Below are 15,922 nucleotides of genomic sequence, written 5' to 3' on the forward strand. Positions count from 1 at the left end.
AGATCCTATTGTATCCGCTTCTATCGCCACCGCCGGCAGTGCATTCCACACACCCACAAGTCTCTGTGTGAAAAACTTACCTCTGACATTCCCTTGGTACCTATTTCCAAGCACCTTAAAACTATGCCCTCTCATGTTAGCCATTTAAGCCCTGGGAAAAAGCCTCTTGCTATCCACACGATCAATGCCCCTCATCATCTTATACACATCTATCAGGTCACCTCTCATCCTTCGTGGCTCAAAGGAGAAAAGGCCAAGTTCACTCAACCTATTCTCATAAGGTACGCCCTCCAATCCAGGAAGCATCCTTGTAAATCTCCTCTGCACTCTCCCTATGTTATCTACATCCTTCTCGTAGTGAGGTGACCAGAACTGAACACAGTACTCCAAGTGGGATCTGACTAAGGTCTTGTATAGCTATAATGTTACTTCTCGGCTCTTGAACTCAATCACACGGTTGATGAATGCCAACACACCATAAGCCTTCTTAACAACAATGTCAGCCTGCACAGCAGCTTTGAGTGTCCTTTCAACACAGACCCCAAGATCTCTCAGATCCTCCGCACTGCCAAGAGTCTTACCATTAATACTATATTCTGTCTTCAAATTTGACCTACCAAAATGAACCACCTCACACTTATCTAGGTTGAAGTCCATTTGTCACTTCTTTGCCCAGTTCTGCATCCTATCGATATTTCATTGTAACCTCTGACAACCCTCCAGACTATCCACAACACCCCAACCTTTGTGTCATCAACACACTATCTAACCCACCCCTCCACTGCTTCATCCAGGTCATTTATAAAAATCACAAAGAAGAGGGATCCCAGAACAGATCCCTGCAGAACACCAACCTCCATGCAGAATACGAACCATCTACAACCACCCTTTGCCTTCTGTGGGCAAGCCAATTCTGGATCCCAAAAAAAGGTCTCCTTGGATGCCATGCCTCCTTACATTCTGAAGGAGCCTTGCATGGGGAACCTTTATCAAATGCCTTACTGAAATCCATATACACTACATCCACTGCTCTACCTTCATCAATGTGCTTTGTTACATCCTTAAAGAATTAAATCAGGCTCGCAAGGCACAACCTGCCCTTGACAAAGCCATGATGACTATCCCTAATCAGATTATGTCTCTCCAAATGCTCATAAATCCTGCCTCTCAGGATCTTCTTTAACAACTTGCCCACCACTGAAATCAGACTGACTGGTCTATAATTTCCTGGATTATCTCTACTCCCTTTCTTGAACAAGGGAAAAACATTTGCTATCCTCCAATCCTTCAGTACTTCTCCCATCCCTATTGACGACGCAAAGATCACCTCCAGAGGCTCAGCAATCTCCTCCCTTGCTTCCCACAGTAGCCTGGAGTATACTTCATCCGGTCCCGGTGACTTATCTAACTTAATGTTTTTCAAAAGCTCCAGCACATCCTCTTTCTTAATATCTGTATGCTCAAGCGTTTCAGTCATCCCCACAATTGCCAAGGTCTTTTTCCCTGGTGAATACTGAAGCAAAGTATTCAATAGGTACCTCTGCTACCTCCTTCGACTCCGTGCACATGTTTCCACTATCACTCCTGATTGGTCCTATTCCCACATGGCTCATCCTCCTGCTCTTCACATACTTGCAGAATGCCTTGGGGTTTTCCTTAATCCTGTTCACCAAGGTCTTTTCATGTACCCTTCTAGCTCTCCTAATTTCATTCTTAAGCTCCTTCCTAGCAACCTTGGAATTTTCTGGAGCTGTAACAGTACCTAGTTTCTTGAACATTTTGTAAGCTTTTATTTTCTTAACTGGATTTTCTACATACATTGTATACCATGGTTCTTTAACTCTACCATCCTTTCCCTGCCTCAATGGAACATACCTATGCAGAACTCCATGCAAATGTTCCCTGAACATTTGCCACATTTCTGCCATGCATTTCCCTGAGAACATCTGCTCCCAAGTTCCTGCCTAATAGCATCATATTTCCCCCAACCCAATTAAATATTTCCCCAAATTGTCTGTTCCTATCCATCTCTAGCGCTATGATGAAGGAGATAAGTTGTGGTCACTACCTCCAAACTGCTCTCCCACTGAGAGATCTGACACCTGACCAGGTTCATTTCCCAATGCCAGATCAATTACAGCCTCTCCTCTAGGTGGTTTATCTAGATATTGCATCAGGAAATCTTCCTGAACACACCTTACAAACCACCCCATCCAAATCCCTTGCGCCAAGGAGATGCCAATCAATATTAGGAAAGTTAAAATCACCCAGTGAGGTTGGTTGCTCATCCTGATATGCCTAGATGATTCCATTTCTCCTATAGACAATTCTTAAATAATGTCAGTGACCCAGCTTCAACCACTCTCTCAGGCTCTGCTTTCCAGGTACTTACCAGTCCTTGGGTGAAGGCAGTCCCTTCATATCCCCTCCAAAACCTTTCTCCCATACCCTAAATCTTCTATGTCCTAAAAACCCTCATATACCTTATGCCCCTAGTTATAAAAATTACCCTATCTACACTCTTCAGAATTTAAATAAAAACTCAACCAAATCTCCTTTTATCCTCTTCTGCTCCAGGAAGATGAATAGTGAGCAAGAAGAAATAATTTATGATCTTTAGTTTATGGGAAAATACTAGCAAACATCAATAGCATGATTATAACTCAGTAAATGAATAATTCATTGCTTGAAAAATGCAGATACAAAGAGAGCAAAAGATTATTATTGCAGCACACACCAAATGCTGGAGGAACTCAGCAGGCCAGGAAGCATTGTGGAAAAGAGTCAATAGTCGACATTTCAGGCCGAGACCCTTCATCAGGGCAAAAGATAATTATTGCTTTGTTTTTACAGTTTAGAGGGAAACATGCTAGAAGATGAAGGAGCAGAGATTATTGCTGATGCTCTCAGAAAAGAAACATGTAGAATAGAAACCTTAAGGTAAAACTTCCAATTCTTTACACATTTATGCACAATATTGAGAAGTATTGTTTTATTTGAAGTTGTACACTAGTAACATTAAGGTTAAGCAAGAAGTTTCAGAAGTATAAATTCAATTAATGTAGAATGAAAACCAATAGGGTTAAAGTTTCTCAGCTTCATTCTAACAAGGTCACTCGTGCATTGTCTCAAGGCTGTGGCCTCGTAAACATGGATTTAAAATCCTTTACTTTATATATCTTAGAAACCTGAAAAGGCACAATTTATTCACTCTGACCAGTTGGCATCCTTTTGTGTTAACCCCATCACCCAGCTCTTGGTTCAGAGCTCCTCTGTGCCTAGGTGATGCAAGACATCCAGACGTTCATTGGGACATTTCTTAGATGCTCTCAGCAAACCAGCTTTAACCACTTCCGGTGCATTTCAGGCACTTTACCATCTCTTCCCTTTACCCTCAACCTGCATTATCTAGTTTATCTTCTCTGATATGGAGAGAAGTTTTCTGCAGTCTACCTTACCCGTTTCTCATTTAATTATATGCATTTTAGTCACGTCTCCTCTTAACCTTCTCTGCTCCATGACAGGGATCATCCTGGTGAATCTCCTTTACAATTAATTCTCTAAATCTATCTGGTAATTAATTCTGAGCTATATAACGTATAAATTGTGTACACATATTGTATGTTACTGTCATGAACTCTTAGGACCAGCGCATGGCATCGGAGGACATCAAGCCTCAGTGCTCCAATGCGCCCAAGCATCAGTGATTTGTTTTAACTAAAACTTGTTGAGTAATTGGTTTAATCATTAAGTTTTCCTTGTGCTTTCATGCCACTTATTTTTTTGAATGTGGGTTCCTCGTACATCCTGTTTTTAGTTTGTTGTGTTTTAATTTTGATATGCACGGGATTTCCGTGCTATATGCATTATTTAGGTTAGTCATGAATAGCGTTCATCACTGAGTCCTGAAGTTGGAGTAGGAATGAACTAACATTCTGAGTCATTTATTATTCCTCTGTTACATTCTTCAAATAAATCCTCATCATTACTTTCTACCTCTGAGTCTTGAGTTTACTCTGCGCCTGGCTCGTTTGCCTGAAGAAATCATTACAGCAGGTCTCGGGCATCATGGATCCAGCAGGGTTTGATCAATTGGTAACTCGGTTATTGGAATTTTTGCAGGTTGAAGCACAACTCCATAGGGGAGAAAGGAGCAGCACAAATTGCAGAGGCTTTGAAAACAAACAGCAGCCTGAAGGTATTGGGGTATGTATTGAACCTACTGGATTCAACACTTGACAACCTCTGGATCGTTTGTAAGGAACAACGTTCTATTCAATGTATCAGAACACTTCAAAGCACTTAACTTCACTAATGAGCAAAAACCTTAAACTGAAACACAAAGGGAGAGATTATGTAGAATCTTAATCAGAAAGGTGAATTTTACAGTGCAATTTTTAAAGTGGGAAAGGGTAAGAGAAGTGGAGAAGAAGGAATTCCTGGAGAGGAATTTAAGTACAACACCATAGAAGAATTGAGAGAGCTTTACAAGTAACTTCACTGAGAGAGCCACTGTACAGAGGCAGAAGTAAGCATTTTGAACAATAGACCGTACATTGGTATAGTATATATTTTGTCATCTAATACGTCAAGTCTGATTTAACTTCATATGTTTGCAAGGGAGGGACATGGGGATGATGATAAAAGAAGAGAATTTGTAGTAGGACCAGAAACAAATGCTTCTCAATATTAAATTACAGAAAGTGTGTTTCTTTCAATACTGATATCAAACAAGCAGTATGACTTAGAAACCAGGAAGGTATATGCTGTCATTATGGATATGGAATAAGTTACTGGGTTTCAAATACTGTTGGTTAGGAGCAGTTGTAGATGGGGAATAGAAGGGACCAGTACAGGTTGTTGGAGAGCATCATAATAACAGCGAAAGCCCAAAAGAGAAGCTATTGCTGCTGATGTTGTGACCATGACTGGTAGAGTGATATCTGAAACCAATAATCTAAGTCCCACCCATCAGAACAATGAAAAGATACTGGACAATGATGTAACTAACTGTACTAAAGGCTGTAATTTGGTAGAATAAGATGAAGACAAAATTACCTTTGTTATCAAGCAACACACATAAAAATTGCTGGTGAACGCAGCAGGCCAGGCAGCATCTATAGGAAGAGGTACATTTGACGTTTTGGGCCAAGACCCTTCGTCAGGACTAACTGAAAGAAGAGATAGTAAGAGATTTGAAAGTGGGAGGGGGAGGTGGAGATCCGAAATGATAGGAGAAGACAGGAGGGGGAGGGATGGAGCCAAGAGCTGGAAAGTTGATTGGCAAAAGGGATATGAGAGGATCATGGGACAGGAGGCCAAGGAGAAAGAAAGGAGGAGGGGGGGAACCCAAAGGATGGGCAAGGAGTATAGTGAGAGGGACAGAGGGAGAAAAAGGAGAGAGAAAAAGAAATATATATATAATAATAATAAATAAATAACGGATGGGGTACGAAGGGGAGGTGGGGCATTAATGGAAGTCAGAGAAGTCAATGTTCATGCCATCAGGTTGGAGGCTACCCAGACGGAATATAAGGTGTTGTTCCTCCAACCTGAGTGTGGCTTCATCTTTACAGTAGAGGAGGCCGTGGATAGACATATCAGAATGGGAATGGGACGTGGAATTAAAATGTGTGGCCACTGGGAGATCCTGTTTTCTTTGGCGGACAGAGCGTAGGTGTTCCATCTGGGTAGCCTCCAACCTGATGGCATGAACATTGACTTCTCTAACTTCCGTTAATGCCCCACTTCCCCTTCGTACCCATCCATCCATTATTTATTTATTTATTGATTTATTCATTCATTCATTCATTCATTCATTCACTCTCCTTTTTCTCCCTCTGTCCCTCTCACTATACCCCTTGCCCATCCTCTGGGCTTCTCCCCTCCCCCTTGTCTTTCTCCATAGGCCTCCTGTCCCATGATCCTCTCATATCCCTTTTGCCTATCACCTGTCCAGCTCTTGGCTCCATCCCTCCCCCTCCTGTCTTCTCCTATCATTTTGGATCCCCCCCTCCCCCTCCCACTTTCAAATCTCTTCCTAGCTCTTCCTTCAGTTAGTCCTGACGAAGGGTCTCGGCCCGAAACGTCCACTGTACCTCTTCCTAGAGATGCTGCCTGGCCTGCTGTGTTCACCAGCAACTTTTATGTGCGTGTTGCTTGAAATTGATTTCCTCGTGATTACCTTTGTTATGTTCATTTGGGTACGATTACTGATTAGAAGCTTTCGAAGGCTCAAACAAATGATTTAACTGCATTGTTGTTTTAGTCGCTGTATTGCTGATAGATCTCTGATGCTTAACTAAATCACTTTGCCTTCATTAGGTTGAGAGCAAATGTTGTCAAAGCCAAAGGTGCTCAGTTCATAGCCGAGGCCCTGGAAGTCAACACCACACTGAGAGTTTTGGGGTATGTTGTCGTTCTCTTCTACTTGTGCTTGTGTGATTTCAGAGCAGCACCGTTTACTGCTTATTTTGAAAACTCGATTGACATTGTCTCATTGCGGCTCGTGTTCTTCATGTTAAAAATATTTTCAGTTTATCTTGTATAATTTATGATATATGACCTTTAAAAACCAGAGGTCAAAAAGTAAGTGTCTGTACTCACAGCTTTATCATCATTCAATCAATGCTAGAACAAAGCATTAGAATTGCTTATCTGTGTGATCTAAAGAGCACGGACATTATGCTAGATCTTCACCATTTGCTCATATCTTCATATGGGACAGTACTCCTGATTGAGCAAACTGCATTACTGGGTGCTCATTGTTAGGAATTCAAGCAAGGCTGAAGCCAATGAGGACGAGAGCGGAGGGCGGGCGGGCATTCAATGCTGTCTGCCTGCGTTTGACCAGCCTTCCTCTTCCTCTCGCTGGCTGCTTTCTCTCGGAGGAAGGCGCAGGAGCCATTTGCAAGGATTGATCGGCGTGGCTTGTGGTTAAGGATCCTTTTCCAGAAATTTTGAGTGTGATGTTGCATGTATTTCTGGATTCTGGTTACTCTTTCCTTTTTGCTGTTTTTGAGCAGTTTGATCAGGGTGCTTCAGTGTGGACTGGGGTGCTTCGGTGAAGTCTGACTCTGCAGAATGCAGTCGGCTAGTGGTGTGGAACTGAACTGAACTAAACGGAATACTGCTAGACTCGTAGTTTGATGTTGCCAAAAAACTCCATGTTCATTAAGCTGTTGTGTGCCTTTTTAATACTTATAAAGCTCCACTGAAAGCTGACTCAGTGGATTCTGATTAGAACATGGAACAAGAAGAGCAAATTGTCTCATCGCTTTGATTCCTCTCTATCAATACCTATGTCTGTTTCTATAGAGTTTAAAATTTTTTAAACTTTAATTTAAATATGAACATTAATATATTTGTATCTTTGTCTTAACTCAGCTTGCAGTGTAACAAGATTGGAGATGAAGGTGCAAAGTACATGGCCCAAGCAGTTGAAAGAAATCGCAGCTTGGTTGAATTACGGTATAGATTAAATCTAAGCTCACATATTAAAACCTATCCCACTTCAACTGCTCAGGCACACGCAACTTTGTAACAATTTTAGCTTATTAACTTTTAGTTGCCATATTTTTCTTCTCAAGGCTTAGACCTATCAAGTACTGAGTTTCTTTGAAATATTTTACAGACTTCACCTATCATATCTACTCTTCAGCTGACAGCTCCCTTGTAATTCAAAATAATTGCAATATATTACATGTCCTCAGTTATAAGAATTCAAAGCTATGATACTCCTCTAACAGCAAATGACCTTATCCTGCTGGTCCAATCCTAGATACCTCCCGACAATTTGCTCTCCACTTTCATGATAAGTACTCTGTTTTATTCACAAAAAATAAGATCTGTCCTTGGGAATTCCAGGTGTCCGGCCAGAAGAGCTTAAAGGCTAGCTGATCAGGTCTACAATCATTGAAGTGTTTTAATTCATTTATTCTTTTCAACTTGGAAATGTCCTACACTGTGACTCATTTCATAATTCATTTGTAGCTTAATATACCGTTAATGAGTCAAATATAGTCTTGAACATTACTTATACCCACTCAATTCCACAGGAGATATGATTGAGAAATCATTGCTTTTATTGTCAAATTATATATCTATAATTATTGTGTAAATAATTGCTTTTGACTGTAATGGAAACAGGAAATGCTGGATATAATCAGCAGGTCAAGCCTTGGGAAAAGAAACATGAAAATCTTTCAGGTTGAGGGCCATTCATCAAAACTTCAGAACTCTGTTCTGACAGAAGGTTTTGACCTAAAGCATGAAATCCATTTTTCTATGCAGTGTGACTTGCTGAGTATTTCCTGCATTTTATGTTCTATTTTAGATTTCCAGCATGAGCAGTTTTTGTTTTAAGTTCAATTGAATACTGTATGACTACTTTGGTTAGCAGGTTTAACATAGTTTATTTTGTGTAAAATCCTTTCTGAAAAAAGTTCAAGACAGAAAATTCAGTACTGTCTTTCAATCTCATTTTTTTAAATCTTAATCAAACCTTTAAGACTTATTTTCACTTTTGTAATATTTTCACTGAATCATTGTTTATTGCTCATTAAATGCTGGTTTTGCCAGTACCATGCATATTCCAAAATATGAATAAGTTAAGAAAACACAGTAACAAATTCATTAACCAGTAGTTTCTATAATGCACATTTTTGACCTTTATTTTCATATATATTGTCAGTATAATTGTAAGACAAGATCTGATGAATAAAATAGATATATCTTGTTTGCAGACTTGGAGATAATGAAGTCACTGACAAGGGGAGTGGTTACTTTAGAAGCACTTTAGAAGTAAATGATACACTTGAAGAACTGTGGTAAGAATTTTGTTTTGATTTCCATGTTTTTGAAAGTTTATTTATTATAATGTAATTGCACTTTGGGATCTCATGTGCAGGGCTTTTATTTTCTTGGAACAAAACAATCCAACAGATAGGCAGATTTCAGTATTATGATGTTTGCTATTTATGATGGAAATCATATCTTTAAATAAAAATAAATTGAATTTGTCCCTATTGTTCATTACTAAGAAAGAAATACTATGCAATGTGAAGAGTACGAAAAGCTCTTTATAAAAAATATTGTGGAATTAAATACAAAAATAATGTTAAACTATTGTATAACCAAATATCTTGTTTAACACTGCAAATTTAAACTTTTCTGTTGGGGTATTTGAAGATAAATTATTATAAACCTGAAGATAAAACCAACAAAAAACTGTAATAACCCAAACTGCATTGAAAACTTGTAAAGTTACCAAATAAAATGCATTTCGGTTATGCATTTATTTTTTAAAAAACATCTTAAATACCTATAAAATAGATCAATATGTTTTTTAAAAATATTAGTTTTAGTGCCTCCCATGGTCTTGCACACGGTGCCCAAGGAACATAGAAAGCCTACAGCACAATATAGGCCCTTCGACATGTCCTTACTATAGAAATTACCTCCGGTTACCCATAGCCCTCTATTTTTCTAAGCTCCATGTACCTATCCAGGAGTCTCTTAAAAGACCCTATCATATCTGCCTACACCACTGTTGCCAGCAGCCCATTCCACGCACTCACCTCTCTCTGCATGAAAAACTTACCCCTGACATCTCCCCTGTAACTTCTTCCAAGCACCTTAAAACTGTGCCCTCTCATATTAGCCATTATATTGTTTATTTGTGGTCAATGTGACATAGATACATAGAAAACCTACAGCACAATACAGGCCCTTCGGCCCACAAAGTTGTGCCGAAAATATCCCTATCTTGGAAATTACTAGGCTTACCTATAGCCCTCTATTTTTCTAAACTCCATGTACCTATCCAAAAGTCTCTTAAAAGACCCTAACATATCCGCCTCCACCACAGTTGCCGGCAGCCCATTCCACGCAGTCATCATTCTCTGAGTAAAAAACTTACCCCTGACATCTCCTCTGTACCTACCCCTCAGCACCTTAAATCTGTGTCCTTTTGTGGCAACCATTTCAGCCCTGGGGAAAAAGCTTCTGATTATCCACACGATCAATGCCTCTCATCATCTTATACACCTCTATCAGGTCACCTCTCATCCTCCGCCGCTCCAAGGAGAAAAGGCCGAGTTCACTCAAACTATTCTCATAAGGCATGCTCCCCAATCCAGGCAACATCCTTGTAAATCTCCTCTGCACCCTTTCTATGGTTTCCACATCCTTCCTGTAGTGAGATGACCAGAACTGAGCACAGTACTCCAAGTGGGTCTGACCAGGGTCCTATATAGCTGCAACATTACCTCTCGGCTCCTAAATTCAATTCCACGATTGATGAAGGCCAATACACCGTATGCCTTCTTAACCACAGAGTCAACCCGCGCAGCTGCTTTGAGCGTCCTATGGACTCGGACCCCAAGATCCCTCTGACCCTCCACACTGCCAAGAGTCTTACCATTAATGCTATATTCTGCCATCATATTTGACATACCAAAATGAACCACTTCACAATTATCTGGGTTGAACTCCATCTGCCACTTCTCAGCCCACTTTTGCATCGTATCAATGTCCTACTGTAACCCCTGACAGCCCTCCACACTATCCACAACACCTCCAACCTTTGTGTCATCAGCAAACTACTAACCCATCCCTCCACTTCCTCATCCAGGTCATTTATAAAAATCATGAAGAGTAAGGGTCCCAGAACAGATCCCTGAGGCACACCACTGGTCACCGACCTCCATGCAGAATATGGTCCGTTTACAACCACTCTTTGCCTTCTGTGGGCAAGCCAGTTCTGGATCCACAAAGCAATGTTCCCTTGGATCCCATGCCTCCTTACTTTCTCAATAAGCCTTGCATGGCCTACCTTATCAAATGCCTTGCTGAAATCCATATACACTACATCTACTGCTCTTCCTTCATCATTGTATTTAGTTACATCCTCAAAAAATTCAATTAGGCTCATAAGGCACGACCTGCCCTTGACAAAGTCATGCTGACTATTCCTAATTATATTATACCTCTCCAAATGTTCATAAATCCTGCCTCTCAGGATCTTCTCCATCAACTTACCAACCACTGATGCAAGAGTCACTGGTCTATAATTTCCTGGGCTATCACTACTCCCTTTCTTGAATAAAGGAACAACATCTGCAACCCTCCAATCCTCTGGAACCTGTCCCATCCCCATTTGTGATGCAAAGATCATCGCCAGAGGCTCAGCAATCTCCTCCCTCACCTCCCACAGTAGCCTGGGGTACATCTCATCCGGTCCTGGCGACTTATCCAACTTGATGCTTTCCAAAAGCTCCAGAACATCCTCTTTCTTAATATCTACATGCTCAAGCTTTTCAGTCTGCTGCAAGTCAGTACTACAATCACCAAGATCCTTTTCTGTACTGAATACTGAGGTAAAGTATTCATTAAGTACCACTGCTATTTGCTCCGGTTCCACACATACTTTCCTACTGTCACACTTGATAGATCCTATTCTTTCACGTCTTATCCTCTTACTCTTCACATACTTGTTGAATGCCTTGGGGTTTCCTTAATCCTGCCCACCCTAATTTCCTTCTTAAACTCCTTTCTATTAGCCTTATAATCTTCTAAATCTCTAACATTACCTAGCTCTCTGAACCTTTTGTAAGCTTTTCTTTTCTTCTTGACTAGATTTATTACAGCCTTTGTACACCACAGTTCCATAACTGCCCTGTCTCATTGGAACGTACCTATGCAGAACTCCACACAAATATTTCCTGAACACTTGCCACATTTTTTCCGTACTTTTCCCTGAGAACATCTGTTTCCAATTTAAGCTTACAATTTCCTGCCTGATAGCCTCATAATTCCCCTTACTCCAATTAAACGCTTTTCTAACTTGTCTGTTCCTATCTCTCTCCAATGCTATCGTAAAGGAGATAGAATTATGATCACTATCTCCAAAATGCTCTCCCACTGAGAGATCTGACACATGATGAGGTTCATTTCCCAGTACCAGATCAAATACAGCCTTTCCTCTTGTAGGCTTATCTACATATTGTGTCAAGAACCCTTCCTGAACACACCTAACAAACTCCACCCCATCTAAACCCCTTGCTTTAGGAAGATGCCAATCGATACTTGGGAAATTAAAATCTCCCATCATGACAACTCTGTTATTATTACACCTTTCCAGGATCTGTTTCCATATCTGCTCCTCGATATCCCTCTTACTATTGGGCGGCCTACAAAAAACGCCCAGTAAAGTTATTGACCCCTTCCTGTTCCTAACCTCCACCCACAGAGACTCCGTAGACAATCCCTCCATGGCGTCCACCATTTCTGCAGCCATGACACGATCTCTGATCAACAGTGCCATGCCCCCACCTCTTTTTCCTCCCTCCCTGTCGTTTCTGAAACATCTAAAACCCGACACTTGAAGTAACCACTCCTGTCCCTGAGCCATTCAAGTCTCTGTAATGGCCACCACATCATATCTCTAAGTACTGGTCCACGCTCTAAGGTCATTCGCTTTGTTCACAACACTTCTTGCGTTAAAGTAGACGCATCTCAACACTTCGTTCTGAGCACGTCCCTTCCCTATCACTTGCCTATCCTCCCTCTCGCACTGTCTACAAGCTTTCTCTATTTGTGAGCCAACCTCCTCTTCCCCAGTCTCTTCAGTTCGGTTCCCAACCCCAACAATTCTCGTTTAAACTCTCCTCAGTAGCCTTAGCAAACCTCCCCGCCAGGATATTGGTCCCGCTGGGATTCAAGTGCAACCCGTCCTTTTTGTACAGGTCACACCTGCCCCAAAAGAGGTCCCAATGATCCAGAAATCTGAATCCCTGCCCCCTGCTCCAATCCCTCAGCCTCGCATTTGTCCTCCACCTCATTCTCTTCCTATTCTCATTGTCGCATGGCACAGGCAGTAATCCCTAGATTACTACATTTGTGGTCCTGCTTCTCAACTTCCTTCCTAATTCCCTGTAGTCTTTTCTCAGGACCTCTTCCCTTTTCTTACCTATGTCATTGGTACCAATATGTACCACAACCTCTGGCTGTTCTCCCTCCCACTGCAGGATATTTTGTACGCAATCTGAAACATCCTGGACCCTGGCACCTGGGAGGCAAACTACCATCTGAGTTGTTTTCCTGCGTCTACAGAATCGCCTGTCTGACCCCCTAACTATTGAGTCCCCTATCACTACTGCCTCCCTCTTCCTTTCCCTACCCTTCTGAGCCACAGGGCCAGACTCTGTGCCAGAGGCACAGCCACTGTTGCTTCCCCCAGGTAGGCTGTCTCCCCCCAACAGTACTCAAATAGGAAAACTTATTGTCAAAGGGTACAGCCACAGGGGTACTCTCTAGTACCTGACTCTTCCTCTTCCCTCTCCTGACTGTGACCCACTTGTCTGTCTCCCGTGGCCCCGGTGTGACCACCTGCCTATAACTTCTTTCTATCACCTCCTTGCTCTCCCTGACCAGACGAAGGTCATTGAACTGCATCTTCAGTTCCCTAACGCGGTCCCTTAGGAGCTGCAGCTCGACACACCGGGTGCTGATATCGCCGTCCGGGAGGCTAGGAGACTCCAGGACTTCCCACATCTGACACCGAGCACAGAAAATGGCCTCACACACATACTACTTCCTTTCCACAATTAACACAGGTAGACCTACCTCCCCTCATTACCACCTAAGCCCGTTGAGCCAAAGCCCTACCACTTTGCTGCCACTCACTCCGCGCCTGCTCCGAACACTGCCCGCTGGATATAGCATCCCTCTTTTTAAACATTTATGGCTGATGTCACGCGCCTGCACAGTCTTGCCTCGCTTTTAACCTGAGTGTTAAAACCTGCCTTGGCTCCAAAAATCAGCCGTTCACTCGCAGCCTCCTTGCTCCGAATGAAAGGCAATTGAAAGCAATTACATGCCACATGAAGGAGATGGAAATAATAAATACCCATGATGCAATGGACCAATTGTTCCTTCTCCTTCATTTTAGTTGAATAAAGAATTGGATGTATTGTATTGAGCCAGAGAATTCTCCGATTTTTCTTTAGAAACTGCATCGAAAGATTAAAGATTAGAGATTAACTTTATTTGTCACATGTACATTGAAAGTGAACTGTAATCTTTTTGCATCCAAACAAATCAGTGATGATGGTGCTGGGGGCAGCCAAGTGTCACCACGTTTCTAGCGTCAACATAGCATGCCCACAACTCAATAACCCTAACCGTTTGTGGTAGGAAGCACGCAGACAAAAGCCACGCAATCATGGAGAGAACGTACACACTCCTTACAGACAGTGGCTGGAATTGAACCCCTATCAGTGATCACTGGTGCTGGAAAGCAATGGCACTAACCACTACGCTACTGTGCCATGCAATAAAATCTAATAAAATTTTCTCAGCTTATAATTGGGTGAATAAGATGTAAGTATCTTACTCGCCCAATGTCATCAGACAAAAATTAACAAGAAGATCAGTGCCTCTTTGGAGGAAGTAAGAACTACAGATACTCTTATTAGAAAATAACCCTTAATTTTAATGTTAAGGACTTTATGGGTTTGCAAACTCAAGAATGTGAATATAAATTTTGTGTTCTTCTGAAATTCTTTAACTTTCATTTATCTTTTAGGATTTTGGTGAATAACATATCAAGTGCTGGAAAGGAAAGATTGAAAAATGCCTGGCGTAAAAATCCAAATCTTCGATTGAATTAATTTTATTTTAAAAATGCATAGCAATACTTATTGTGCAAACCTAGCACTTGGTTCTGCTGAAAAATGCAAAGAACAGCCCATGAAGCATTTGTGCGCTTTTATCGAAATCTCCAGAAGCAAGCTTGCTTGTTCGGGCTGACCTGTTTCCCTTGAAAAGTACTCTCTTCAACAGCTTAATTTCTGGACTTCTGTGGTTTATGTGTAATATAAAAACTTATTTAAGAGATTTTTATTGTCTTATCATATGATAAAAGTGATATAAAAGTATAATTTGGTGAGAAAGACATACTGTGATGTATTCACAGCTCCTCACTCCAAGTTCTTGTTTGAGTGAATCTGTTGGGTTTTTCACAGAAGAACAGCAAAAGTTCTGTTTTATTACACTTTTCTTTATGTGATATTCAACAATGATAATGTAAATTTATTAATGTTATTTATTGCTATAACTGCTAAGTAAATATACTCAGTGGCTACATTATAAAGTACACCTGCTCATTATTGCAAATATCTAATAAGCTGGCAGCAACTCAAAGCAGAAAAACGTACAGACGTGGTCAAGAGATTCAGTTGTTTTTCAGATCAAACATCAGAATGGGAAAGAAATGTGATCTAAGCGACTGTCACCGTGAAATGATTGTTGGTGCCAGACGGGTGGTTTGAGTATCTCAGAAACTGCTGATCTCCTGGGATTTCCACACACAACAGTCTCTAGAGTTTACAAAGAATGACGTGTAAATCAAAAAACATTCAGTGAGCAGCTGTTCTGTGGGTGAAAATACTTCGTTAATGAGAGAGGTCAGAGGAGAATGGCCAGACTAGTTCAGGCTGACAGTAAGGCGACAGTAACTCAAATACTCATGTGTTAAAACAGTGGTGTGCAAAAGAGTATCTCTGAGTGTACAACATGTCAAACCTGGAAGCGGATGGGCGACTGCAACAGAAGACCATGACCGGGAAGTAGCCACTGAGTATACAACAAGTCAAAAGTTTCATCAGTATTGTTCATCCAAGAAGATTTCCACTCAGTTGTCAATATCTATTTTAAACCAGATATTATACTGCCAAAATTAATATACTGTAGTACATTGAGGGCTTCTAGTGTTGTTGAAACTGCCAGGGAGTTCTGCCGTGACAATCTCATGCTGAAAGGACTGTAAAGACCTTTTGCTTTTCAACTGTATTACTGAATTACAGAAATTGTGCCAAACATGTACCTTCATCAAAGGAATAAATGATTTTTTTTAACAACA

The 15,922-nt window shown here is 41.1% G+C and overlaps 1 protein-coding gene across 1 annotated transcript in view; it reads left to right on the forward strand.

The window, feature by feature from the left end:
- The window catches only part of LOC140210578 (nucleotide-binding oligomerization domain-containing protein 1-like), a 42,845-nt gene extending 26,923 nt beyond the window's left edge, over positions 1–15,922 (forward strand). Inside the window, exons 8-13 of the mRNA XM_072279657.1 lie at positions 2,854–2,940; positions 4,123–4,206; positions 6,325–6,408; positions 7,387–7,470; positions 8,745–8,828; positions 14,588–15,922. Of these exons, the coding sequence (XP_072135758.1) occupies positions 2,854–2,940; positions 4,123–4,206; positions 6,325–6,408; positions 7,387–7,470; positions 8,745–8,828; positions 14,588–14,672 (508 nt within the window). The 3' untranslated portion in view covers positions 14,673–15,922. The remainder of the gene's footprint in view (positions 1–2,853; positions 2,941–4,122; positions 4,207–6,324; positions 6,409–7,386; positions 7,471–8,744; positions 8,829–14,587) is intronic.

Source organism: Mobula birostris, chromosome 15, assembly GCF_030028105.1.
Source record: "Mobula birostris isolate sMobBir1 chromosome 15, sMobBir1.hap1, whole genome shotgun sequence".
NCBI lineage: Eukaryota > Metazoa > Chordata > Chondrichthyes > Myliobatiformes > Myliobatidae > Mobula > Mobula birostris.